The 27,570-nt window shown below is 42.0% G+C and overlaps 1 protein-coding gene across 12 annotated transcripts in view; it reads right to left on the reverse strand.

The window, feature by feature from the left end:
* Positions 1-27,570, reverse strand: part of ERC1 (ELKS/RAB6-interacting/CAST family member 1) — a 268,320-nt gene that overhangs the window by 184,163 nt on the left and 56,587 nt on the right. For 8 of the 12 annotated variants that reach the window (XM_027540950.1, XM_027540947.1, XM_027540949.1 and 5 more), the window contains exons 3-7: positions 21,384-21,800; positions 13,807-13,881; positions 8,518-8,673; positions 7,210-7,293; positions 2,929-3,096 (exon numbers count right to left, since the gene is read on the reverse strand). In XM_027540950.1, the coding sequence (XP_027396751.1) occupies positions 2,929-3,096; positions 7,210-7,293; positions 8,518-8,673; positions 13,807-13,881; positions 21,384-21,800 (900 nt within the window). The remainder of the gene's footprint in view (positions 1-2,928; positions 3,097-7,209; positions 7,294-8,517; positions 8,674-13,806; positions 13,882-21,383; positions 21,801-27,570) is intronic. The other 4 variants (XM_027540951.1, XM_027540952.1, XM_027540957.1 and 1 more) reach the window with 1 other exon arrangement.

Below are 27,570 nucleotides of genomic sequence, written 5' to 3' on the forward strand. Positions count from 1 at the left end.
AGGTAAAATAACTCATCCAAGGCCACATAACTAATAAATGCAGGATGCTGTGTTTCAAACCGAGGTTTGACTTCAAAGCCCAGGCTTTTGACCACAATGTTGCTAAATCCAGACCAGCTCTGTGGAGGTTAACAGATCAACAGTGGTGTTCACAAAACAGGAACAATTCCATGGGTGTCATTAATACACACTACCCCCAAAGACCTCAATCCCTGGCTTAATTTAGTGATTTGAGAGCCAGATGAAAGTCCAGGATAGCTTCAGAGAGGAAGACAAGATCAATTAAGAGCAAGAGAAATATTAGTAATTACAGAAATGAGAACTTTTCAACAGTTGGTTCAAACTGACTTTTAGGGGATGCAACAGGAGAAACCTGCTTTGGAAAAAGTGACCCTTGTCAAGTGTCATCGGAGTAATTTACGAAAAAAAGCAAATCCTAATAAACAGGCATATAACACTCATAAAATCACCCCAATTCAAAAGGAAGCTAGCTTTCCTACTGTTATTGTTCAGAATGAGACACTTACATTTGAGCAGTTGTCCTGATAACTTACGGGGGTAAATTGCTGAAACTCAGTTACTCCCACAATGGCTAAAAGCAAATATAAAAACCATCCAAGAATGACCACAAATACAGTCTTTGTTCTCTATGGTACAAGAAGCCAATCACAAGCCCATGTGTGTGAGACCCAGTTAATGAGAACATTATTTGAGAGGGGTACAAAGAGAAGGATGAATTGCCAAGGGGGAGAAGTCATCTATTAGACTGTGACAAGCTTTTAAGTGTTTGCATCATCACTAACCAACTGCCTGGGACTCGGGTTCGCACACCTGCCACCTCCATCCAAAGCTATCACAGCAGCAGGCCTGGAAGCAGGCTCACTTCTAAAGCGAGGGTGCCCTCTTCTGACTCTTTCACAGTACTGCATGAAACCAGGTACTGATGTGAAAAACTCTTTAATAAAGCTCTAAGTTAATAAATTTGCAGGTTACATTTTCCAGGTAGTTCTGCATCTGCAATTCCATGAGTAAACCTTAATTTTGCTTGATAAAATAGTGAACAGCAGAACTTCCACATAAAGTTTTGCCAATGAAAAGTGACCACGTTCTCTCACTGTTTTTGCAGTTTACACACATTAGCTGACAGTATTATAAGAACTACGATGATGTCGATAGCTGATGTGCGAAGACTTTACTATGCGACAGGCACCAGACGTGAATAAAGTGGCTTAATGCTAACAACCTAACAAGGCCGACACTCCTCTTCACCTTACAGATGTGAAAAGAGGCTCAAAGAACTTGAGCAACAGGTCAGAATCTGCACCTGCTGGCCGGTGGTCAAACTTGGTAACGCTGATGCCAGAGCTGCATTCATACCCAAAACATGCTTCTGAGGTAGGAAGCTGATGCCATGATTAAACGAAACACGATCAAAATAGAAAAGGCCTAAGTAAGCTGTAAGGAAAATTATAAACATACCATCTTAAACCGCTCATTTTCAACAAAATCCCACAGTATAAAAATAATATATTATGTGAAATATTTGGGTCATTTTTCTCTTCCTCCTCACTTGAAGACACTGAATTTCTGAGTCTGTGATGTTTTTCTGCATTCTTTTTACTACCCATTTCTTTTTCTCATTAAACTATACCTTTGTTAATTATCCAGTTCTTTAAAACAAAACCTTAATCCATATTACATGCCTTTTCTTCTGTAAAGCAGAACTGCAAGGAGATCAAACCAGTCAATCCTAAAGGTAATCAGTCCTGAATATTCCTTGGAAGGATTGATGCTGAAGCTGAAACTCCAATACTTTGGTCACCTGATGCGAAGAATTGACTCATTGGAAAAGACCATGATGCTGGGAAAGACTGATGGCAGCAGGAGAAGGGGGCATCAGAGGATAAGATGGTTGGATGGCATCACTGACTCGATGGACATGAGTTTGAGTGAGCTCTGGGAGTTGGTGATGGATAGGGAGGCCTGGAGTGCTACAGTCCACGGGTTGGCAAAGAGTAGGACATGACTGAGTAACTGAACTGAAAGCAGAACTGCTTACCTACTCCTACCTAAATTCTCTACGTCATTGAGCTCTTTAGAAAACATTTTCCTTTAGACAGTAAATCCGAACAGCATCATCATTGCAAATATGACAGATTCTCATCTGTATGAAATTATTGGGTATGTTCTTATCTAAATCTAGGCTGACAGCCTAGGTCATCTTCTAAGATTTCTAAAAATGATAACCCTATTTTCAAACAGGACGTGAAGGCACACATCTAATAATCTGTTCAAAACGAGATGAATCTTGAACATTTTTGTATTCCACAGTTTGCGTACTTAAAGCTATTCATAGTACCAAAAATTAAGGACACTTAATAACCCAACACAGGCTGCCCAAGCTCATGGTCATTCATGACTGCAAGATTTACGGTGGGTGAGAACAAACATTTTTACAACTATCTTTTCATTTCTTAATGTGTGCATGCTCAGTCAGGTTTGATTCTTTCTGACCCCATGGACTACAGCCCGCCAATCTCCTCTCTGTCCTTGGAATTCTCCACGCAAGAATATTAGAGTGTGTTGCCATTCCTTTATCCAGGGAAGCTTCCCAACCCAAGGATCAAACCTGCGTCTCCTGTTTCCAGCACTGGCAAGCAGGTTCTTTACTACAGAGTCACCTGGGAAGTCCTAAAGTATATTTAGAAACATCAAAAATATATGTAAACTGCACTGGTTTTAATTTGTTAGATCCAAGAATGACAGAAACAAGATGATTATAGTTTAGTACAATAACGATCGCACTGCTATAGAATCTCTCACAACAGTATCCACGGCTCCCATATCTCAACACCAAAAAGTGCACACGTAACACAAGTGCCAAGGTGCCCAGGAACGGTATCCCTGCAGACCCTAGCACGCCTTTACCTCGGTCTGCAGGATGGCAGCCCTCTGCTCCTTAGCCGTCAAGGACTCCTTGAGCACTTCGATGTGCTGTTTGCTGTCTGAGAACTGGTTGGTGAGGGTTTCCAGCTTTGTCTGCAGGGCTAGTAGTTCCGTGTCCTTTCTGGACAGCTCCTGCTTCACCTGACCAATCTAGAGAAGAAAAATACAACAGTGTAAGGAAAAAAGAAATAAAACCAAGAACCTCTAATCTGGATCTCAGACAGATCCAGGTCGAGATATGCAGCATTAATTTTAGGACAGGGCACAATTCATCTTTTTGCATCATCTAATCTTAGACGACTACCTCCCCCCCCAAAAAAAATCAAAGCTTATTCAACTAATAGGAAAATTCCCAGCTTTCATTTACTGTCTTCTAAACTTTTTGAAATCTTGTAGGTTCCCTCTGCAAGCAGGTGGACTTCTTCCTTTCTGTTAAGAATGTAGCCCCTTGAGGATCCAAGCTTTGGGGAGAATAGAGTTGTCTCACATGTAGCTCTTTACTCTCTGGTTCTCCCCCAAACTCTCTTACCCCTACCCAGTTCCCAAAGCTCTAAGTTTCTACTTAGTTGACCTCTCTGTTTACTTACGATTTCCTTTTTGCTTTGTATTATTTTGTTTGTTTCAGGGGGACACACTTGGGAAATTATCCTTATTTCCACAGGACCTCACCAAGTTACTTTAAAAATATGTTTGTTGTGCTTTATATAGCATTTAGGTATTCTGCCATGGGAGGCTTCTATGAACTCTGTCACACTACTGGAAGAGAATTTTTGAAGGAAACCAAAAAAAATGTGATGATATGGTATATATTGTTTTATAACCTGCTTTTTTTCCTTTGATATATGATAAACCCCTGTTGTACTAATAAATAAAAAAAAAAAAAAAAAGAAAAGGAATGGATGACGAAAAATCCCAGGTCACTTAGATAATGATGATTAGATAACAGTAAACATCTGATCATGACTAAAACAGTTTTCATTTTATTAAGTCATAATAAACTTCAAATCATTAATTAAAGCAGGATTAGTGTAGATGTAGTACAGAGAGAAAAAAGAAACTTCCTAGCATGGCTATTTAAACTCAAAAGCTGCTATTGCACTTCTTTTTTCTTTTCATTCTGAAATGAAAGTTTACATGAAGTCTCTGTCTCAAAAAGCCACTTTTAGAGTTACAAAGCATTATAAATGTGCTTTAAAAAAAAAAAATCGTATCATTTTGAGGAGTTAGGGATACTGACCTAAAAAAAAGACTCCACCTACAAAGTTGTATCACCTACAACATGTCGTATCAACTAAATGGATAAAAGTATATAACCTAAATAAAGAATGCATAAAATCTCATTCTGTTAAGAGTCTGTATGTGTAATTTGAAGTTGAATTACTCTGACAGAGTAATCCATAAATCAACAGGTGCCACTCACCCCCCTCCCACAAATTTTTCTCCTCTTGACATGTCTGTTGCTTAGTTGCTAAGTTCTGTCCAACTCCTTGCGACCCCGTGGACTGTAGCCTGCCAGGCTCCTCTGTCCATGAGATTCTCCAAGCAAGAATACTGGAGTGTGGACTGCCACTTCCCCCTCCAGGGGATCTTCCTGACCCAGGGACCAAATTTGTGTCTACAGCACTGGCAGGCAGCTTCTCTAATACCAAGCCACCAGGAAAGCCCAAAGATTTGATTAACTGACAGAACAGTGAACAATTTTGCTTTTTTTTGGCTGTGCTGCATGGCACGTGGGATCTCAACTCCCTGACCAGAAACTCAACTTGTGCTCTGTCCACTGGAAGTCAGAGTCTCACCACTGAACCACCAGAGAAGTCCCATCTGGACTTAGAAAACATTTCAATTCAAACATCTCCTTTACATTCTACTGTGTTTCTAAGAATTTTTAGTCTTTTATTCTAAATGTAAGCTAACTTAACAGTAATGACATCTGCTTTTACATTATGTTTACTGCCTGGGGCAAGGCATTCATGCACTAAAATACAGACTAATTACTGGAAGTATAAACTTGGTAAGAAGTCAGTAATCACAGTATCACTGAGGAAACAAAAAACGTTTTTTTTCAAGTTGAATGTATCTAAACTATTTTGGCTGCGATAATCTTAGGTACTAGGGCCAAAGCGTTTGAGAATAATTTCCCATGAGAAAGTAGGAAATAAATTTTACTATAATTAAAATTAGACTTTTTTAAGGGGCACTAAAAATAAATTTCTAATTTACTCTTCTGTTTCAGCAGGAAGTCAAGCATTTTCCTCATATGCATGAAATCTCTATTTATAAATCTAATTATTCATTCATTCAACAAGTATTCCTGTGAGCTCACTGAATGCAAAGTACTGGCTGATACTACTGACATCAGAGGAAGATCATTGCCAACAGCAGCTGTCTCCACCCTGAAATACAGAAAGGTGCCCAGGAGTCACCGCATACTGGTGGTGTGGCATCATTTCACGATACCCCTTTACCGATAAAACACACACACGGTGTTATCCCATCCCTAACAAACAGAAGGCATGAAAAACGCACTTGTTGTATGAATGAATATACACGAGGAACGTTCCCACCTCATCAACTAAAGAACCTATGGCTTAATCCCAATACAAAAAAAAAAAAAAAAAATTGGATAACAACAAAAAGAACCCATGGCTTATAGATGACTCAAATTTCCAGCTATCTCTGACCATGTGATCAATAGTAAACATAAAATTTCAGTTTCCTCATGTGCATTATTAAATAATCCTCAAATAATACTATACTGACCATAAAGACTGAGAAAGAGAAGAAAACATTCTAAACAGAAGAGTTTGGAAGCACAAAATTTGCCTAGAAGTTAAGAGCATACAATGTTACGTGGCAGCCCGGATGGGAGGAGGAGCTGGGGGAGAATGGATAAGGTATACCTATGACTGAGTCCCTTGCTGTTCACCTGAAACCGTCCCAACAGTATTCACTGGCTATCCATCAATATACAATAAGAAGTTAAAAAAAAAGCAAAGTTAGGAGTACAAGGCTTTGCAGTCAATCCCAAGTAAGGATAAATGTGTCCTCTACAATAATTTCCTCTCTAAGCCTTGGTTTCCTGATCAGTAAGATGGGGAGAAAGCAAACCTGTGCCACTATATCGTGTACAGGTTAAACAAACAAGAAAAAAATGTATGGGATGTTTAGCCTCTTGTTTGACACAAAAAGATATTAATAATAATAGCTGAGGGAAAAAAAAGTTATAGATCAACTTTTCCTCTGGACAATTCATGGTTACCACAAACCAAATTGGACCCTTTTAGACAAAATATCTCACTTTTCTATCTCCACTACAAAGGGGTCAATAAATAAATAGCGAACACACCAAATTAACACAAGTTTTTGTTTTTTTTAAATGCTGCATTCCAGTCTTATCCCACCATTATTTTCAGATGCATTTTTCCCCTGACACTTGTGAGACAAACGTGTGCCCGACTAGCTCAGGGCAGAGGCGTGCAGGCCCTACTGGCACAGGTCCTGGCACCCGAGGGCTTGTGTAAAATCAAACTGCCTCTCACTAGCTGAGTATCCTGAGCACCCCTGTGTGCCCTCAGTTTCTTCATCTATAGACTGGGTTGATAATATATCTATCTATATCTAACTTAGTAGGTTACAAAATGCTTATAGTAAGTACCCAAGTGTTAGCTATTTTTTTAATAATCATTTTATCACAGTTTGAAGTGGAATTCCAACTCCTCTAGACAGGAGATGGAACTAGATTTGGAGACTAATTTACTAGATAATTATAAATTAAGCTAACCACTTCCTAGACATCTGTTCCACAGAAAAGTAAAATGTGTTGCAAAAATCACCTATCGGGGACTTAAGAGGTGATGTCTATCTAGCAGGGTAAAGCACTTCACTCAAGAAGCGAGATTCAAACAAACCCTGGGTCGTGGACCTAGAACATCTGCACAGTCTTTGTACCTAGGAAGAGAAAGAGACTGTCCACATACATCAGGTGTCTGGTGACAGGAAAAGAGCCGAGGGGGAAAAACAAGCTTTGAAGAGCCATCCACGCAGTGACAGAGCAACGATGGAGAACCAAGGACAGGCCCTCCGGAGCGCGCATGGCTCATGGCACACAGAGGGGGAAGAGGAGTCGGTTAAAGAGCAGCGCGGGCTGGTTAGTGCAGCGCCGGGCAGAAATGCCAACCACAGAGGGAGGGGGAGCACCCAGAGCCAGCCGCAGGTCCCGCCGCGGGACCACGGCACGCAAAGGGTAGATCTTACGGCAAAGACCTCGGCCTGCAGACCAGCCGCTCTCTTTTTCAGCTCCTCCCCTTGGGCCTCTTTGGAACTTAGCTCCTCCTTCAGTTGCTCTACCTGTCACGACATTGTTATTCCTTTTCACTCAGGTGTCAACTTGGGTCGTCGTCTTACCTGCTTTTGAGCCAGAGCAGGAACTGGAAACAACAATAACTCATAGAACACAATCAGATTGGTTCCCCTAATTCCCTCTTCAAAGGACCCCTGGATGGGTTTGCTCTTTTCACAGGGCATTTTTCAGGGACTGGAATGTGCTAACTGGCAAACGGGCAGCAGAGACAATATTTTATTTTTTTCTCAAGTGAGAGAGACAAATCAAGCTAACAGAAATTTGGATGTGTGGATTTTTCAGTTCTGGAAGTTACATGAAACTAACTGGCTGTGGTCACACATAACGGATTCTTAAGATAAAAGAGGAATATTCTACAGGTATGGGGATCACAGCAAGAAGCCAGAAACTGTACCATTAGAGGAACAGTTTCCACTTCTGAGAAACTGGGGAATTGACACAATTGGGATATTGGGGGGGGGGGGCGTGTTGGGGGAATACTTATTTTCTAGCTAATATTTTATAACTGAAATTATGATCTTTAATTAAAACACCACAAACCTGATAAACTGATAACGGTAATAAACTAAATCCTCCAACTTGCCTAAAATAGTTGAGAAAATCAAACTAAGTGCCTTTGGATCTAAGGAAGGAATACTGTGACGGAGGTTATAATGCAGACTGCCGTGTCTCAGCCTTCCTTACTGTACATACAGCCAAGTGCATGCGGGAAACAATAAACCTGATATGCACGGCTCTTCCCCAAGGGGGAGCGCAGAGGACTTTCCTTTAAGGACTGTGTTTGAAGGGAAGATGTGATTTTATTTAAGCCATTTCAGGGGGGGGGAAGAGGGATGGGTTCAGCCTTTTGGTGTTCTGACTTTTAAACTGTTTCACAAGAGAATGTGATCTTTCATACAGGGAGAAAAACTCATCTGGATGTAATTCTGCTTGCCTCAGAAATACTGACAGACATGAAGTGCTAAACCATGATAATACACACCTAGCCTCACACAAGTAATTTTAAGTGAAATTTGAAATATCCATACAACATCAGTAATTCTGACGTTAATACTGGGAAAGTTTTATCTGGAAGAATTACGTTTCAAGTATTCTTCCCTAAAGCCTGATAAAGTAGTGTGAGGTCCATCATCACTAAAGAGGCAGGAGGGAATACACGTCAGTTTTTCAACCCCCTCCCCCTTTAAAAATCAGGTATCTCACACCATTACCTTGTTCTTCATAAATTTAGAATGGCTCCGGTACACCTCCATTTGCTTCATCTCCTCCTCTCGCTCTTCAGTACTCAAAGCCCCATTGGATTTCAGCATCTGGATCTCCTCTTCCAAGTCTCGGAGCCCACGCTCCATAGAGGAGATTTTGGAATCCTGAGGGCAACACAAGATTGAGACATTAACGTCTTCGCGAAAAATCAGCGAGGGTGAACAAGCCGGTCTTTACAGTGTGAAATTTAATCAAGATCAACATATACGTAGAAAAGCTACAAGAGGTGCCCTCCTTCTGAAGTCTATCCTTCCTGAACATAGTATGTTTTTTCTTGAATTCCTTCCTCTGTGCCCTTCTGATTAAAGCTAACAGTATTAATGAAAGAGGCAGAAGCAATGGACAACTGGTTGGAAGTTTCTGAGCACTTTATGGTCAACAAACTTGTAGTGAAAACATCTGTGATATTAACAGAAAAACCTTTCCAGGTTGTAATACTTTACCATTTTACTTGGCAACCTGAAAAGGTTTATCTCTGCTCCCAGTGGAGTAGGGAGAAGAGTAAGAAGGTTTTGAAGACTTACAGTAATGTGTCCATCTACAATCACAAACCTCTGATAACATCCCACTGCAGAAAAGCAAAGGGATGAACTGTTAATTACATCAACAGCTGCAGTTTACCCTACAGTGGTCCTGTCTTATCCAGTTTTGCTTTCTGTGGTTTGGCTTTCCATGGTTTCAGTTACCCGAGATCAACTGTGGTCTGAAAGTACCAAATGGAAAATTCCAGAAAGAAGTGATTCATTAGTTTTAAATTGCACACTGCTGTTCTGATCAACATGATGAAGTCGCACACCTCTGTCACCCCAGGACATGAGTCACCTCTTCGTCCACTGTATCCCTGCCCACTGGTCACCGAGTGGGAGTCTTGGTCATCAGACAGACTGTCCCGGCATCGCAGTGCTTGTGTTCAAGTGACCCACAGCACAAGCGTAGTGATGCTGGCAACTGAGAATAGCCAAAGAGAAGCCATAAGATGCTTCTTTTAACTGGAAAAATGGAAGTTCTCACTAAGGAAAAAAAAAATACGCTGAGGTTGCTAAGATCTACAGTACAGATGAACCTTCCATCAGTGAGATTGTGATGAAGGAACAAGAAATTCATACTAGTTTTGCTGTTGTACCTCAAAGTGCAAAAGTTAAGGCTACCGTGCATGGTAAGCACTTAGTTTAGACGGAGACAGCACCAGAGTTGAACAGTAAGAAACCGAGAGAGGATGAGACCACTCGCCTTTTCATAAAGTATACTGTTCTAACTGTTCTATTTTATCATTAATTATTGTTAATCCCCTACACTGTGCCTAGTTTATAAAGTGTATCCAAGGAATGTACAAGGGGAAAACACAGAATATACAGGGTATGGTATTATACTATCTGTGGCTTCAGCCATGCACTGAGGGTCTTGGATCATACCCCTCATAGACAAGGGGGAGTGCTACTGTGTTAGTAATCTTACTTATTCTCTAAACTTCACCATGAGTTTGAAATATTTCATAGTCATTTTTAAAAAGAAACATCACTGTTCTTGTAAATCAGCCTCACCACAAATATCCACCTCCCAGTACAATACCTTCTATACCATTTTCTTGATTTGTCTGTCACGGTACCTAGCTTATCCCCAGATTACTTTAGATGTCATAAGTTACAGAAAAACTCCAAAAAAGAACAGATATTTTTACATCGATAGTTGCATATGCTTATTCACCTATGAAATAAAGACCTTAAAGAGCATAAATTAAGTAGAACTTTATTTTATCTGGAAATTCTGAAAAACCATTCCCTCAGGAAGAAATTTTGAGATTGACTTGTTTTTTCACTTTACCTCCAGGCTGTCGTGACTTACTTTCCTTGCTATCTGAAAGCATGCAGATAAGAGTTAAAAGACTTATCATTAGACAGTTATAACTATTTTTAGGTTCAGGGGAGAGGTAAGGGCTGAATTCCTCCGACTTGCATTGAATTACCTTTAAAAATAATACAACAAACATTTTCATTTACAAAACTATTCAAATGAAACTTACATTTGGTTCAAAATTAAACATATTGTATTAATACAATCAGAGACATTCTAAATCTGAACTAGGATTTTTTTTAATATTTGACTGACGTAAGTAACACTGCCATTACTTCTTAGTATTCTATGTATTTTTGGCTGTGCTGGGTCTCATTGCTGCTTGGGCTTTTCTCTAGTTGTGGCCAGCAGGGGCTATTCTCTAGTTACCACGTGTGGGCTCCTCACTGCAGGGGCTTCTCTTGCAGAGCATGGGCTCCGCGCACAAACGCTTCAGTAGCTGTGGCACAGGGCTTAGTTTCTCCATGGCCTGTGGGGTCTTCCCAGACCAGGGCCTGTACCCACGCCTCCTGCATTGGCGGGCAGATTCTTTACCACAGAGCCAGCAGGGAAGCCCCCTTGAACGAGGATTTTGATTTACCTGTTTAAAATTACCCCGGCTCACAGAGAATAAATAAACGACTTCAAATGCACTATCTGAAAATTAAGATGACTATAAATCTTCCTGGGTAAATCAAGATGTTGTCCCTCAAGAATAACTACAATAATAGAAACAGGCATGTAATTAACCTGCCAATGAAGAAACGGATACATGGCTCTCCTCTGACAGCAGCCTGGGCGGCAATGAAAGGGGAAGCAGAGAGAGGGGGCATACTTCTAGCACCACTAGGGTGCCACACACGTCAAACAGCCTCCAGCTAAGAACTGTGGCCCCGCACATCAGCAGCCCCTTCCTCTATGAAGCCCCACAAGGCCCTGGCCAGGACACATTTCCCATCTTCTCCCTGAATCCCAACACACATTGATGGGCAGCTGTGGACTGGATCAGCTGGACCATTTCTCACACCCCAAGATCACGCAGAAAGGACTAAGATTCCAGCTCTGACTGCCCAAAAAGAGCTCCTGCCATGCCTGATACGCTGGACTAGTTCTGGCACCAACTGGTCCTCAGGCTGGGTTTATTTGAGGACAGTCATTCCAAAGGAGGTTTTAGAACGGATGATAACTAGATAAATAAATCCTCTACCATCTTAATACTCTGTTCTTCCCCAACAATAATCAACTGAACCCACTGAAATCCTCTGCTCCTTGTTAAATTTCCCAAATCCTCAACCTTTTTTCAAAAGTTGTCTCAGCTGCATCTCAGCGTCTTCGGTTGTGATTTCAATATAACATCCACCTGACCCCACTGGGCCACTGGCATCTCCGTCTCTTGCTTCTTAGCAAAATGGCTGGAGGTTAACACAACTTAAAATAGATCCACTGCGTTTCCATGCTGTCAGAGGCAAGCAAGATGACTCTGTGAACGTGGGCTCTGCCATGTGCTTCCCTCTTAGGTTCCAATGGGCTCGGTAAATAATATGCGCAAATAACCACTAGGGAACGTGAGAATGCAGTCCAACCTTCCCAAAGGCTCTTTATAAGATTACGTTCAAGACTATTAATTGTCTGACTACAAAGAACCCAGAATCCACTAATTTGGAATTTGTCTGGAAAACTCTTTCCCCAGTGAGAATACAGATGTATACAATATAAACAGTTTTAACAGGAAACCATCTAAGAAAATCACTATTGTAACTGTACTTGAGAAGCATCTATTTACACAGAACTATTTATATACCAAAAACTAAATATTCACGTGAATATTTAACAAATATTAACAAATATTTAATATTTAACAGATATTAAATGAAGGTGCACGATGCAAAATACTGCATTAAACTATTTAGGGGACGTGAAGAAGGTAAAAAGAGAAACAGAGATGAGGGAGAAAGGAGAGGAGGGAGGGTCCTTGTCTGTAAGAGTCTTCCGCTCTTGTAAGAAAGAATATGCTGTTAATAAAAACTATAACAGCAGCAGCAGCTAACACTGACTGAATGTTTACTATGTACCAGGCCCTGTTCGAAGTGTTTTAGTTGTTTTAAAGAATTTAAACTACAAACAGCCCATGGGATAGGTACTAGTATCATCACCATTTATCAGTAAAGAAACTGAGGCATAGAGGGGTTGGGTTACCTGTTCTACATCATACGGCTGATTACACAAAGCCAGGTTTTTAATCCAAGGGATTTCACACAGAAGGCAAGCTCTTCATCACCAAGCACCATTACATTCAGCCTAAAGATTTCTAACTACTCAGTACTTAAAGCAGAGGTCCGTGGAACCCGGGGGTGCCTCCCAGCCCTTTTGAAAAGCCAAAACTCTTTTCATAGTAATTCTCTGACTTGTGGGCCTTTTCCACCGTGCTACTATGTGCAATGAAGGTAGAAGACAGACAACAGACTGGGTGCCTTAGGACAATGGCAACAGCATGAAACCATGCTGGCAGGCAGCGTGTTCTCAGGGTCAGCGCCCTCGGGCAAACAGACAAAGAAGAAAGAACATTTTCAGAACGCTGGCTCACTTAACAATGTCCCTGATTGTGACTTCTCATATGCTTAACCCTTAAGCACACATCTTTTCACCATTCTGTGTAAGGAAAGGGGAAGGGGCCAGGTCTGTCTGCTGTGTCCGGAGTATGACACAGCTCCCAGGACACTCGATGGGCTGCAACTGAATCAAGTACTTTTTTTCACGAAACCCTATGCTTCCCTGATGGCTCAGATGGTAAAGAATCCACCTGCAATGTGGGAGACCTGGGTTTGATCCCTGAGTTGGGAAGATCCCCTGGAGGAGGGCATGGCAACCCACTCCAGAATTCTTGCCTGGAGAATCCCATGGACAGAAGAGCCTGGTGGGCTACAGTCCAAGGGGATGCAAAGAGTCAGACACGACTGAGCGACTAAGCACAGCACAGCCTTACTTGAGAGAAGAATAGACATTTTCCTTTCTTTTTTCTTTCTGGCTGCGCCTCGTAGCATGCAGAATCTTGGTTCCCCAACCAGGGATCCAAACCAGGCGCCCTGCAGTGGAAGCACAGAGTCTTAACCACTAGACCGCCAGGGAAGTACCTGGCAGACAATTTCTTAAAAACAAGCAAGATGAGTCATTTTAAGAGAACAGGGACCCTGAGACCAAAAGGTTTGAGAAGAGCTGATTCCAAGAAATGCTGGGCAAGAGGAAATGAAACTGAAGCTCTTTTCATGTGTCGTGCTCATGAAGTCTATTTCTTCTCCGTCTACAACGTGAGTGAACTAAGTACCGCTTTCTAAAACTCACACATCAAAGTGTGATCACTGGAAAGTGCGAACTGATGCAGTAAGGTTCCTTATTAGGTTCCCACTTACCTTCATTTCAATAACAGTTTGCAGGGCTTTAGTTTTGGCAGAATCAGGGGCATTCTCAAATCTCCGATGCATCTCCTAAACACAAAAAGCAAGAAAGAGAGTAAGTGTCCTCCTCTTCACTCCTATTTTCCCCAAAGAAGGTAGGGGTGGCGAGGGAGTAGTAGTTGCATGCAGAGATGCCTTCCCCAGCCTTGTGAGACACTGATCACCTCCTGTCTCCCTGCGGACCAGGAAGCCCACTGCCCTCAGCTAAGGGGGACGGGAGGGCCCCATCTCTGAGCCCCTGGGTACACACACAGTGTGCCCCAGAGGCCTCAGCCATCACGACAGGTGGTGCTCCGGCATGTCCCAGGTTGGTGCATCGCTCTTCCACACGGCTCGGCAGCGTATTTTCAAGACACTAAGCAATCCAATAAGGGGATTAGAAATATTCCCTTTTCAAAAGGAGAAGTCGCAGCAGTCCAGTGCGCAAGGCACAAGCTACTGAGACATCTGTGTGGACAGCATCCTCTGCATAACATCTGCCCGAGAACCACAGGCCCCTGGCTACCCACAATGGACACCTCCGGTTTCGTAGGGGCCATGGTCAGAAAGAAAAAGAGGGTAAGGCTACTGAATGAGTGTCCAAAGTAGTCTATGGTCAGCCAGTGTCAAAAAACAGAGCTACTTTTTTAATCCAAATTTCCGTGAGTTCAGGATCAGAAAGGAAGGAAAGAGGTGGAAAAGCACCACAGTAAGGATCTTCAAGAGATTCCACCTGAAGTTACGAACCTTTCCTGTCAGACTCAGACTGTCTCTCAGTCAGCCGGTACTTCCCAAGTCCCCTGGGATAGCCCAAGTGACCACATGGGTGCCTTCCATCTCAGCAGTGCTGGCGAATGCCCAGGCCTGCCCTCTGCTCTGCCTGTTTGACAACACTATACAGATGTCCACCGGGTCACTCAAACTTACCTCATCCAAAACAAAACTCCTGATTTCCTCCTCTTTAACCTGGCCCCTCTTCTGAAGACTGGTGAGTCTTGCCCATGTCCTGAAAGGACACTAGCCTCCTGGTGGCTCAAGCCAAACACCAGAGGGTCTCCTTCAAGTCCTCCCAGATCCTTATCTCCTACCACCTTCCAGAGCAGATCCTAACTGTTCCATCTTCAAAATACTCAAATTTACCATTTCACTCCATTTCCAGCCTAGTTCAAACCTAGATTATTACAACAGCATCAAGTTAACCTTCTTTCCATTTCTTCTGTCCATTTTAAAGAAAGCAATGGGGTAATCTTGAAAAAGCATCAACAGATGATGGCACTTGTCATTAAATCCTTCAATGAGTTTCCCATTTTCTTATCACTCTACAAGGTCAACACAATCTGACCGTAATGGATAGAGGACTGGCCTCCTGGTGTAAACTATGTTAAAATTAGACAAAAATGCATGAAGCAACTGTTTTCAGACATTGGAAGACAAGCAGCAGAGGACTATGATCCTTGAGAGAAGAGAAACTAATGAGTTTATGATCCAGACTTGCTATCTGATGTGTGATGTGCAGAGAAGAAGGCAAATGGAAAACTGCAGTCCTGCAGGGCTCGGAACACAGACCAGTGGGTCCGAGTCCCCAAGATGCTGGAAACATGTGAAGCAGAGTAACAGAGAGGAGGAAGCTAGCTGGAAAAGCGTCTGATCCAACAGGGTCCCCTGGAGTCTTTGGGTAAAAGCTAAGTATTGGTACACAGGGAAAGACTCCATGATGTCAGACAAAGAGCGACTGTTGGTGGGCAGAACAATGATCAGAGAGCAACGAGTGAGCAACCACCTGAGCTCACGGGGGCTGTCGAGATTCAAGCTCCAAACAGCCCAGTGGAGAGAAGGTCAGCAGCGCTGAGCAGAGACATGCTAGCCCTGGAGAGACAACCACCTGGGCCAGCCCCAAAAGAATGTAAAAATAGGTCTCATTAACAGTCAAGTTCATCCACAATTAACTCTTGCCAGGCAAAACAGACCACTAAGAGACACAGAAAAATCCACAACATGTTAATCCAGGACAAAATCTGAACCCATGAGTTCAGACCACAATCACCTGCCACCTGCATTAAGACAACAAACTCATCAGTGACTCCCAGCCTCCAGTCTGTCCTACACGCCCTACACGGTCAACAGGTGATAAAGTGGGCACATGGATGTTTAATAATATATGTTTAATAAACGAGCACAGAACTTTAAAATGTATTAACAAAAAGAAAATGAATCCTGCTACCTGTTAACTGATCTTCATCTATTAATAAAGTCTTCTAAGGGCTTCCCTGGTGGCTCAGATGGTAAAGAATCCACCTTGCAATGCAAGAGACCCAAGTTCGATCCCTGGGTTGGTAAGATCCCCTAAGAAGGAAATGTCAACCCACTCCAGTGTTCTTGCCTGCCAGTCATGGACAGAGAAGCCTGGCGGGCTACAGTCCACGGGGTCCCAAAGAGTTGGACACGACTGAGCAACTAACACTGACTGACTGACCCTACACGTTTATCTACTTGAAATACTAAAACTGCATTTCTTAGAAGTATCTCATAATTCAGACACTGAATTAATTTTAATTAATTAATTTTATCTGACCTTTTTCCCACAACCGACTTTCAATTTAGGGAAATTTCCAAATGCTTTAGGTGGAACTATTAGAATTAGAATTTCATTTTAAACTCCAGCAAGCATTCCGGTAGTACATAAAGAAAAAAGCACATTTGAATAAAAAGAAACCCTCCTCTAACAAGGAACTTGGGTGTACTTTAAACCATTTGCAGGCATAAAACCTTCCAACTAAGACATTTTAAAACCTATCGGTTGTAACAGATTTCCATTCAAAGGCCTGCACATTGAAGCTCATTGTGAATACATCCTGCAGTTGGTAGACTCATCAGTTCCCCTTTCCCACTGACACATCATCCCTCTGACGTGTGCACTGTCAGTAGAGAGACAACTCTGGAAATAAAAGTGAAAGCACTATTCAGACAAATGTAAGAAGTAGAATATGCTACGTGCTCGCTTTATTTCACTCTCTTTAGCCTGAAAACGTTCATTCAAAACAAATTCAAGTACAGGTAGAATTATCTGGAGCCAGTCATGCTGTCGACTGTGGTGCATACTAGAAAACGCCTCCAATCCTCTCATCCATACACGAAAGAATAATGACTAGACAAAGAAAACAAACGAGGTAGGAACAAAATCTCTCTCTTGTTGTAGTTTTCTTTCTTTTTAAAAGTAAGTCAAAGCTTGCTTACACAGTTGAGAGAAAGGAGTATTCGGGGCTGAAAAGCAGTACTTATGTCTGAACTTTCTTTTTTCCAACATTCAGGTTTTAGCCTCCAGCACCCCTGGTTCACAGGTAGATGTCCCTTCACCAGATCTAATTCTCCGCACAAGTTCAGGGCTGACGGTATTCAACACAGACATGTGGGAAAGAGCCCTCAGGACTCTGCCTACACCTGAACTCCAGACATCAGGCGAGGGCACTGCACTGCAACCCCTCACCACCTCGACTGACAGCATCATTCTGAGAAAACACACCCTCCTGCCAAAATGAGGCACAAATGACACACACACACACACACACACACACACACAATGAGACAGAATAAGTGGAATCACTAAGGTGTGCGATATAGCTGTTTGTATTTTCCAAAATTACTAGCAAAGCGCACGCTCACCGGGGACCCTTTTCCTTTTTTAATTCTCCCTACTCCTTGTCCACTGTTTCCATCTTTTCTCTATGCCTATTTGTTTCTCTTTCTTCCCTCTAAAGTCCTCTGTTTTTACCTTACAACTGCCGGTAATACAGACAGGCCATTCCTCAGATGTGCTAGTCAGTCAGTCAGAGTTTCTACCTAGAACTAGTCACACAGTAGGTCTTTTAACCTCAAATGCTTCTGCAAATACTAACATGACAGCAATTGTTCTAAACAAGGTTTGCTGACTGAAATATTATACAGACAAAAATTGGCATACATGTAAATACAAACCAGTATTTTATTCATCACAATAGGATCTACATTAAAACACACACACCTGAAATATTTATTCCACTTATAGACAATGCTCGGACTGCATATGGGTTGCTGATCCAAGAATTCCATAGCCAGATTAGGTATGGTCTGCCAACAGATTGAGAACCAGACTTTGGTGTGTCATAGAACCACCTAGAAAGCCTGTTAAAACCCCACATGCCCGGGCCCCAGGCCCTAACCACGTCTGGGCTGCAGTTCACTATTTGTCCAATAGATGTCTTCACTCTTCTACCCATCAAAGGAAGGATACTCCAGTAAACAAGACAAAATCTAACCATAAGTCACCTAACAATGTACTTCCACTACAAACAGAAAATACAGGATTAACTTAAATTTTATTTTTCCTTCTTTAGCTTTTGTTTGGGGGAATCATTTACCTGCTATTGACGGATTCATGGTCATGACCAAATGGAAAACTAAACACAAACATTTCTGGATAGGAATAACATTTTAATGTTACTATATCTCATCAAATCTAAGATGCCACCGATTGTATGGCAAACTGCTGTTCAATGTGCTGGAGAGAAAAGAAGGGAATGCCTCCAAATAGATCCTGACTCAAAGAGTCATTCAGAATTTTTATTTTATATTGATTGCAAGATTCTTTTTCACTTATTTAACCATAAAAGTTTAACCATATACAACCCTAAACTGTTTTTACAACTTTCCTCATATGGATAACTTTTTGTTTCAGTGCAGATTCACATCACAGTATTACTGAAGGGGCACTGAACATCAATTAAAGTTAACAAGAAAAATAGCAACTATGCTCAGAACATGGGCTACATGGTGACAAAGTGAGCAGCTGTGACCGGTGAATGCACAGGTCCAGCAGGACTGCAGCCTTGCTGACAGGGCCTCGAAGACACCACCAAGGGAAAGAGAGGGAAAGCTGCTCAGCCGTGTTTGACTCTGCAACCGCAGGCTGTAGCCCACCAGGCTCCTCTGTCCATGGGGATTCTCCAGGCAAGAGCACTGGAGTGGATAGACATTCCTTCTCCAGGGGATCTTCCTAACCCAGGGATCGAACCTGGGTCTCCCACATGGCAGGCAGACCCTTAACCATCTGAGCCACCAGGGAAGTCCCATCAAAGGTAAGACTTAATTTCACAATGTTAAAATGGGGAAAACTGAGTCTTGGAATTGATGAATTACTGCTGTTTTTCAGAGGTGGACGATAATCTAATAAGAATAAAACCTATGGATGTCTCAGTGTTGTCAACTTATAATTCTTTCTACCTTTCTTGACACACTAGTGCTATAATGTACAACAATCATTTCAAGTCACCACTCATCACCCCAGATTAGAGCCATTAAGAGTCTTTACTAGACTCCCTTGATCACTTGTAACGCCCCCTCCCCCATCTATGCTCAAAACAACCGGACTAAATTTTAAAAGCTAAACCAGATCTTATCACTCCCTTGATTAAACACTGTGGCAGTTTTCTCTTGGACTTTGAATAAAACTGTTGCATCACCTGCAAGGATCATGGAGGCGAGCGCTCTGTCTCCAGAGGGCAAGGACTGTGTTCACTGCGGCTTCCCTGTGCTCTGCACCCGGGTGAGCACCCAATGAACACCTGATGAGTGGAATGAATGAACCTGGCCCCGGCGACCTCTTCAACCTCTCATCTCATGCCTGCCTCCCCCTGAGACAATATGGTTTTTGCCTTCTCATCTCCTCAAACTCCTTCCCCTCAGGCCTTTGAAACCATTAACCTTCTCCAAGGTTAGGGTTAGGACATGTTTTACACAAATGCTCAGAAAGACTATTTCAGCTTTCTTCAGTGTTCCCTTAAAGGGCACCTCCTCAAAGATGCTTGCGTACCCTGTTAATCCCTTCTCTCGACATAATTAGACTCAACTAGTTTATGTCAGGAGAAGGCAACGGCAACCCACTCCAGTACTCTCGCCTGGAAAATCCCATGGACGGAGGAGCCTGGTAGGCTGCAGTCCATGGGGTCGCTAGGAGTCAGACACGACTGAGCGACTTCACTTTCACTTCTCCCTTTCATGCATCGGAGAAGGAAATGGCAACCCACTCCAGTGTTCTTGCCTGGAGAATCCCAGGGACGGGGGAGCCTGGTGGGCTGCTGTCTCTGGGGTCGCACAGAGTCAGACACGACTGAAGCGACTTAGCAGCAGCAGCAGCAGCAGTTTATGTCATCTCATAATTATCAGTTCACTGTCTCTCTCCAGATATTTAGTTCTGGGATGGCAGAGACCGTGTGTTCTGACATGAAAAATGTAAGAAGTGTATACCCAGTGCCTATCCCAGGATCAAATACAAACTAGAGGCTCCATGGATACCTGCTGAGTAAATGAGAACAGAAAGGTGATGCCAAGTGCCTCTAGCACCTTACTATTCTGGAAACAACCTTTATGTAACAGTTGAGCCACAAATTGCAAAACTCCACCCCAAACAATCACTTTAACTTTTGTTAACTGTATTTTCTAACATACACACATTTAATTATTCAAGCTTCTTGCTATGGCAATAAAGATTCTTTCCTATTTCAAGATTATATTAAAAGCTTTTTACTTACATTTTCTTCTAGTTGTTTTCATCTTTTAAAAAGTAACTATTTATTTCATCTAGAATTTAATTTGATGTAACTATGTAAACTGTTTTCCAATGGCCATTATTCCAAAACATACATCATAAAACTATATTATTTTTTAAATAGAAGAGAAATTCTGCCTCATCAATTTAGCTATCTATTACTGTGCCAGTACCACACATTTTAATAATCACAGGTATAAAATACATTTGCTTAAACAAGCGTTCCTATACTGAAGAAACTATATGTTTCTTCATTGTTCACAATGTGAAAGTTAGCTGAAGTCTCTGACCTCATAGAATGAGAGCGGTCAATTTTTTTTTTTAATTCTTCAGTTATGATTTCTTAAAATGAAGTATTACATAGAAAAGTGAAACGTTACCAGTAGTCACAGTGGTCAGCTAAAGCCCGAGTTTCCTCCCTAGAAAATAAGTGGCAGTTTGCCTCTATGTCATTCCTCCAGCTGTGCCTCTATGGCAGCAGATGCTTTTTATCACATATCTTTTATAGCACGGCAACAGTTTCCATAGAAACCACAGGGCAAACATCCATTACTGCTGCCCAGGACTTTATAGGCATACTCAAAACTGAGGTCACTGCTCACTTTCAATGATTAACGCATTTTAAAATTGAGCAATAGTTAGCTACTCTGATTCTGATTTTGTTGTGTGTGTCTCTATGAATAAATCAAGAGATGAGTAATCAATCAAGAATATTCTGTGCCCCTCTAGCAACAAAATAAGTCTACAAGAGGGGAAAAGAAAAACCCAGAAAGTCATTAAGCTGGTATACATGCCATTCAACATCAGCTCACACAAGAAAGCAAATCAGAACAGAAATCGGTACAGAATTTAGGTACCAAAGAAGGAGTTCCCTTCCACTAGCTCAAGAGAGCATATAAATTCATCTAGGCCAAGATGCTAACTAGTAAGGGAAAAAAAGAGTGTCATAACAGCTGAGAAAGCGGCCACTCACCTCTCTCAGCAGAGCATTCTCTTTTTCCTTCTGCTCCAGAAGGCTTTCGAGGTGGTGCACATGCATCTCTGCCTCCGCCAGCCTTCGTGTCCTCTCGTGGTCCTCCTCAGTGGCCTTGGCAGAGAGCCCCTTGCTCTGCAGCATCTCCAGCAGCTTCTTGATGGACTCGTCGCGTGCGTTCAGGGTCTGCTTCTGAGTCTCGATCCGCAGCTCCATCTCCTCCAGCGTCTTGCGCAGCAGGAACAGCTCCTTGGCCTGCCGCTCGTGCTCCGCGTGCAGCCTCTGGAAGTTCTCCTCTGTCAGCTCCGCCACACATGGCTCGCCGGTCCTACTGCTGCTGTCTTGCTGGAACAGCTGGTTCAGGTCCCTCTGGATCCGCAGCTCGTCCTGGAGAGCCTGGATGGTCATCTGCATGTGCTGGGTCCAGACAGAAAACAAGACCCAGGTCAGCCCTCCTCCTCCAGGAGCACAAACAGAGCGGGATCAGAGGAGGCAGGAGGCAGCTACCACACCTCTCAGAATCCCGTGCTGAACAAATCAGGAATCGTGTTATTCTGTACACTGTCTTTCCTATCTGTAGTGTCTGTCACTCAGTCATGCCCGACTCTTCGTGACCCCACGAATTGCAGCCCACCAGGCTCCTGTGTCCATGGGATTCTCCAGGCAAGAATACTGGAGTGGGTTGCCATGACCTCTTCTAGGGGATCTTCCCAACCCAGGGATTGAACCCAGGTCTCCCACGCTGCAGGCAGATTCTTTACCATCTGAGCCACCAGGAAAGCCCTTACAATCTGTAAAATGTCAGTAATTTAACTTGTGTTTATTATCAACAGGAAACAAGGTGACTCCAGCAACTCTTCACTGTGCTTAAGCTACGACTAAATAAAGATACTCTTCAAAATTAATAGAGGGTATCACCTAGAACTGAAGGAAAGGAAAGGGGAAAGACAGGGGAAATCTATAGGAATGCAAACATACCATAAAAAAATTTCACCAGAAACCACAAGGGATACCAAAATACAAATGACTTTTTAGTGCTTTACAATTAAATTTCGACAGTAAATAATAAACATAAGAGTGCATGCCAGTATAGCTGAATCACTTCACTGTTCACCTGAAACTATCACATTATCCCAATAGAAAATTTAAAATTTTTTTTAAAAGTACATGTCAGAATGTGCTTAGCACTCTTTAAGTGTTCATTTATTTAATCCTCACTATAACACATGTACTATTATTTGAATTTTATTGATGCTGACACCAAGCATACACAGACTTATATAACTCACCCCAAGATCACACAATAACAGAGCCGGCATCGAATTAAAGCAATCCTCCCAGCCCATGGATACTAGTACCCAAAGGTACTAAGATAACCTGAAGCTTTAACCACAAAAAAAAAAAAAAAAACCCCACAAAATACTGAGACTGTGGGAGCTATTTATACAGAAGAAGAAAACAATATAGGGGAGTAATTATATGAAGATGTCTGTGCAGATGAACTCCTAAAATGCTGCTGAGGATGTATCTTTAGCTATATCCCTAAAGATAGTATATGAACCTCTAATCTGAATTGATAAATTCTAGAACATTATGCTGCTGTTGTTGTTCAATCGCTAAGTCATGTCCAACTCTTTGCGACCCAATGAAATGTAGGCCACCGGGCTCCTCTGTGCTTGGGATTTCCCAGGCAAGAATACTAGAGTGGGTTGCCATTTCCTCCTTGAGGGGATCTTACCAACCCAGGGATGTCTTCTGCATCTCCTGTATTGGCAGGTGGATTCTTTACCACTGGGCCACCTGGGAAGCCCCTAGAACACTATACAAAGAATCCAAAAGGAAGTTACATTGAGAACCCTATTTTTAGAAATGAAGAAGCAACAACAGAAAATCACTCTTGGTAGGCAGGTATTCAAGCCTGGCAGCGCGCCATGCTGGAAGCAAACTAGCCCACAATCAGAAGACACTAGCTTCAGCTCCAGCTCTCGTACCAAACAGCTACCTAACTGGGGACATATGGTCATCTTTTATAGTTTCAGATTTCTCGTCTTTAAAATGAGGATAGAAATACCTGCACCATGTTTTCACAGAGCTAATGACATCATGGAAATCAAGGTATGTCAAAGCATACATTGTTCAGTATTTCTGGCAAACTGTAAAACAGCAGTAAATATCTCAAGGAAACGATCTGGCAAGTGTACAAAGATCCTCACTGTTGTTTAAACCACTGACAAAATTAGAAACAACCTAAAAGGGTATTAATAGGTGATGAGTTGAGTAAATGAGGAATGACCACCCAGTTTAATATCATGCATCAATACTTTAAAATGCAGCTTTACATTTACTGATAAAAACTATATTCACAACATATTAAGTGTAAAAAAAAGCAGACTACATAAGAGCAAGTATAGGATGATATCAATTCTATTTTTTATAAAAGTATATACATGCAGAGAAAAGTCTAAAAAAATATAAACAATTACCAGTGACTATCTCTGGCTATGGGTAGATTTTATATTTTTCTTCATGCTTTCTTGTATTATCTAAATCCCCTATAGTAAGCACATAGTCAATAAAGAGACATTTTTACTTTTAAAAATAAGAGAAAAAGACTTCAGAGATGCCTGCTTGGCTGTGTTCAATTTACTACCACTTTGGTGAAAAGGGACGGAACAATAAGTATTTACTGTAAGTAAAAAACAAAATATTCGTAAGAAATAAAAATACCTCTGGAATTATACACAACAATTTAAATGTTATTTTGGGTATGGCAGGCAGGGAGGGAGAGAGAGAAGGAAGGAGGAAGGGACTGGAATGACTGAGGGACAACCTGTAAGAAACTTTATTCTACTCTGCATAAAAATGTTTTTAACGGAGGTGTAATTGAGATTGAAAACTTTTTAATGATAGCTTTGTGCATGTGTGCTAATTTGCTTTAGCCACGTCCCACTCTTTGAGACACTATGGACTGTACCCCGCCAGGTTCATCGAATACTGGTGTGGGTTGCCATTTCCTCCTCTAGGGGATCTTCCCAACCCAGGGATCGAACCCTCGTCTCTGATGTCTCCTGCATTGGCAGGCAGGTTCTTTACCACTAGCAACACCTGGATATTGAGACATAATTCACATATACCATAAAATTCCCTGGTTTAAAGTGTGTGTATAAGTCAGCAGCTTTCAGTGTATTAAAAGGTCTCCATCAATCACTACTATCTAATTCGAGAACACTGCCATCACCCCTTAGAGACACACATTTGCAGTCACTTCCCATCTTTCTTGCCTCCTAACCCTCCTCTTCAATTTGAAGGGTTCAAGAGAATGGATGGATGTACTACAAAGATGGATGTACTATTCACTCAGAAGTTAAATTTTTAAAAAATGCCTACTAACACTTTTCAGCCTCAGATAGGAATGAAATTCTGACACATGCTACAGCATGGGTGAACCCTGAGGATATTACGCCAAATGAAATAAGCCAGTCACAGAAGACAAATATTATGATTCCACTTACATGAGGGATCTGGGGCAGTCAGATTTAAAGAAACAGAAAGTACACGAGTGGCTGCCAAGGGCTGGGAAGGAGGAGGGAGGTGGAAGGAGGAGGGAGGTGGCAGGCAGGGAGTGACTGCTTGATGGGCACAGAGGCTCGATTTTACAGGATAACAAGAGCTCCGGGTGACGGCTGCACATCAGTGTGGATGCACCTATTAACTGTACACCTGAAAACTGGTTAAGATGGTAAATTCAAGATGGTTAATGTAAGATGTGTGTGTGTGTACATGTGCGCACACGTGAGCACACTCAGTCATGTCCGACTCTTTGCGACCCCATGCACTGTAGCCCGCCGGGCTTCTCTGTCCATGGGATCTTCCAGGCAAGAATACTGGAGTGGGTAGCCATTTCCTTCTCCAGAGGATCTTCTTGACCCAGGGATCGAACTTGAGTCTCCTGCGTCTCCCACATTGGCAGGCAGATTCTTTACAACTGAGCCACCAGGAAAGCCTGATGTACTTTATGGCAGTTTAAAACCTGGGGAAAAAATATGCTTGTCACAGAATTCCAATGTGTTGATATTAATAATTTACTTGTAACTACTGATAATTAGGTTGGTCCTCACTCTTCACTATTGTAACAGGCACCTTCATATGTACATCTCTGCACATAAATCCAGATTTTTACTGGAGATGAATTCTGAAAAGTGGAAATGCTGGATCAGAGGGAATCCAGTTATAATTTTAACACAGACAACAAATTTATCTCTAAAAAGGTTTGTATCAGCTTCCACCACACAATGTCTGAGCACTTTCCTATATCTTTGACAGTGGGGGTATTTTCTTTCTTCTCTTTCTTTTTTGGGCTTTTCTTTGCTTACAAGTGAGACTGAACATCTATTCATGTATCTACAGGCACCCCTGTGACTCACCTCTTCTTGTTCTTTCCCATTTTGTTTGGGGACATTTAAAAGCCTCTTGATGAAAGTGAAAGAGAAGAGTGAAAAAGTTGGCTTAAAGCTCAACATTCAGAAAACTAAGATCATGGCATCTGGTCCCATCACTTCATGGGAAATAGATGGGGAAACAGTGGAAACAGTGTCAGACTTTATTTTTGGGGGCTCCAAAATCACTGCAGATGGTGACTGCAGCCATGAAATTAAAAGACACTCCTTGGAAGGAAAGTTAAGACCAACCTAGATAGCATATTCAAAAGCAGAGACATCACTTTGCCAACAAAGGTCCATCTAGTCAAGGCTATGGTTTTTCCAGTGGTCACGTATGGATGTGAGAGTTGGACTGTGAAGAAAGCTGAGAGCCAAAGAATTGATGCTTTTGAACTGTGGTATTGGAGAAGACTCTTGAGAGTCCCTTGGACTGCAAGGAGATCCAACCAGTCCATTCTAAAGAAGATCAGCCCTGGGTGTTCTTTGGAAGGAATGATGCTAAAGCTGAAACTCCAGTACTTTGGCCACCTCATGCGAAGAGGTGACTCACTGGAAAAGACTCTAATGCTGGGAGGGATTGGGGGCAGGAGGAGAAGGGGACAACAGAGGATGAGATGGCTGGATGGCATCACTGACTCAATCGACGTGAGTTTGAGTGAACTCCGGGAGATGGTGATGGACAGGGAGGCCTGGCGTCCTGCGATTCATGGGGTCACAAAGAGTTGGACGTGACTGAGCGACTGAACTGAACTGAACCTTTCTCCTAACCCACTTCAAGGGCTTTTTATATTTGGAAAATAACCTTCCACCTGCTGTGCATGTTACAAATGTATTTCCAAATCTGTTTTTTTTTTTTTTTCTTTTAACATAGTTTATGGCAACTTTAAATGGATCATTTTTTAATGCAAAGAAAAGAGCCTTTTCTTTTATAATTTCCAGTTTGAGTATTATGCTTAGCAAGTAATAAAGATTCATTATGGTAGTCTTCAAACTCTTGAAAAGTACTGCTTTTTCTTATGAAAAATGAATTTACAATAAAATTATCAGGTATCTGAATTCAGGAATATCATTTTTAAATACATTTAACTGCCCACATCACACTGTAAATATTCTTCAACAGTTGCTGGACTTCAAAATCAATTCCTAGTTTCATTCTTTATCTTTGGAAGTAAAAAAAAAAAAAAAAAATCCAAATAAATTCTGACCAAATAAAAGGGATGTATCAGAAGCTAAATTTAACAACAAAATGGATTCCTAGGTACAACTGTCTGTCTGTTCTGAACATGCATCACTGAATTCATTTAATTTAGGAGAAACAGACGTTTACCACAGCTCATGGAGTTACATACACACTGTGATTAAACTAGCATGGCAATCACTATTCTGGTGAAGAAAGAAAATTCAACTGCCAGCGCGCCCTGCTTCTTGAGCTCCGCTCTGCCCACCCTACTGGGATACAGAATGAAAACGATGCTCTGAACTGGTGACCTAGAGGGCTATGCAGCAATCTTCTCCACTGAAATGGGAATCAACACCCTTCTTCTCTGGGCTACATTCAAGCTAGCTTCACTTTGTAAGAATTTCTGCCAACAACCTTGGAGGAGGATGCGGCGGAGGCAAGAAGCCAGGCTGCTCTAGCACGTGACACAGAAGACGAAGTGAGCATAGCTACACAGAGCACAGACATTTCCCACAATCAACCAAAAACAGACGTGCTGGATTCCGAAGGAAGATGTCACGTGTCAGGT

This window comes from Bos indicus x Bos taurus, chromosome 5 (genome assembly GCF_003369695.1).
Source record: "Bos indicus x Bos taurus breed Angus x Brahman F1 hybrid chromosome 5, Bos_hybrid_MaternalHap_v2.0, whole genome shotgun sequence".
NCBI lineage: Eukaryota > Metazoa > Chordata > Mammalia > Artiodactyla > Bovidae > Bos > Bos indicus x Bos taurus.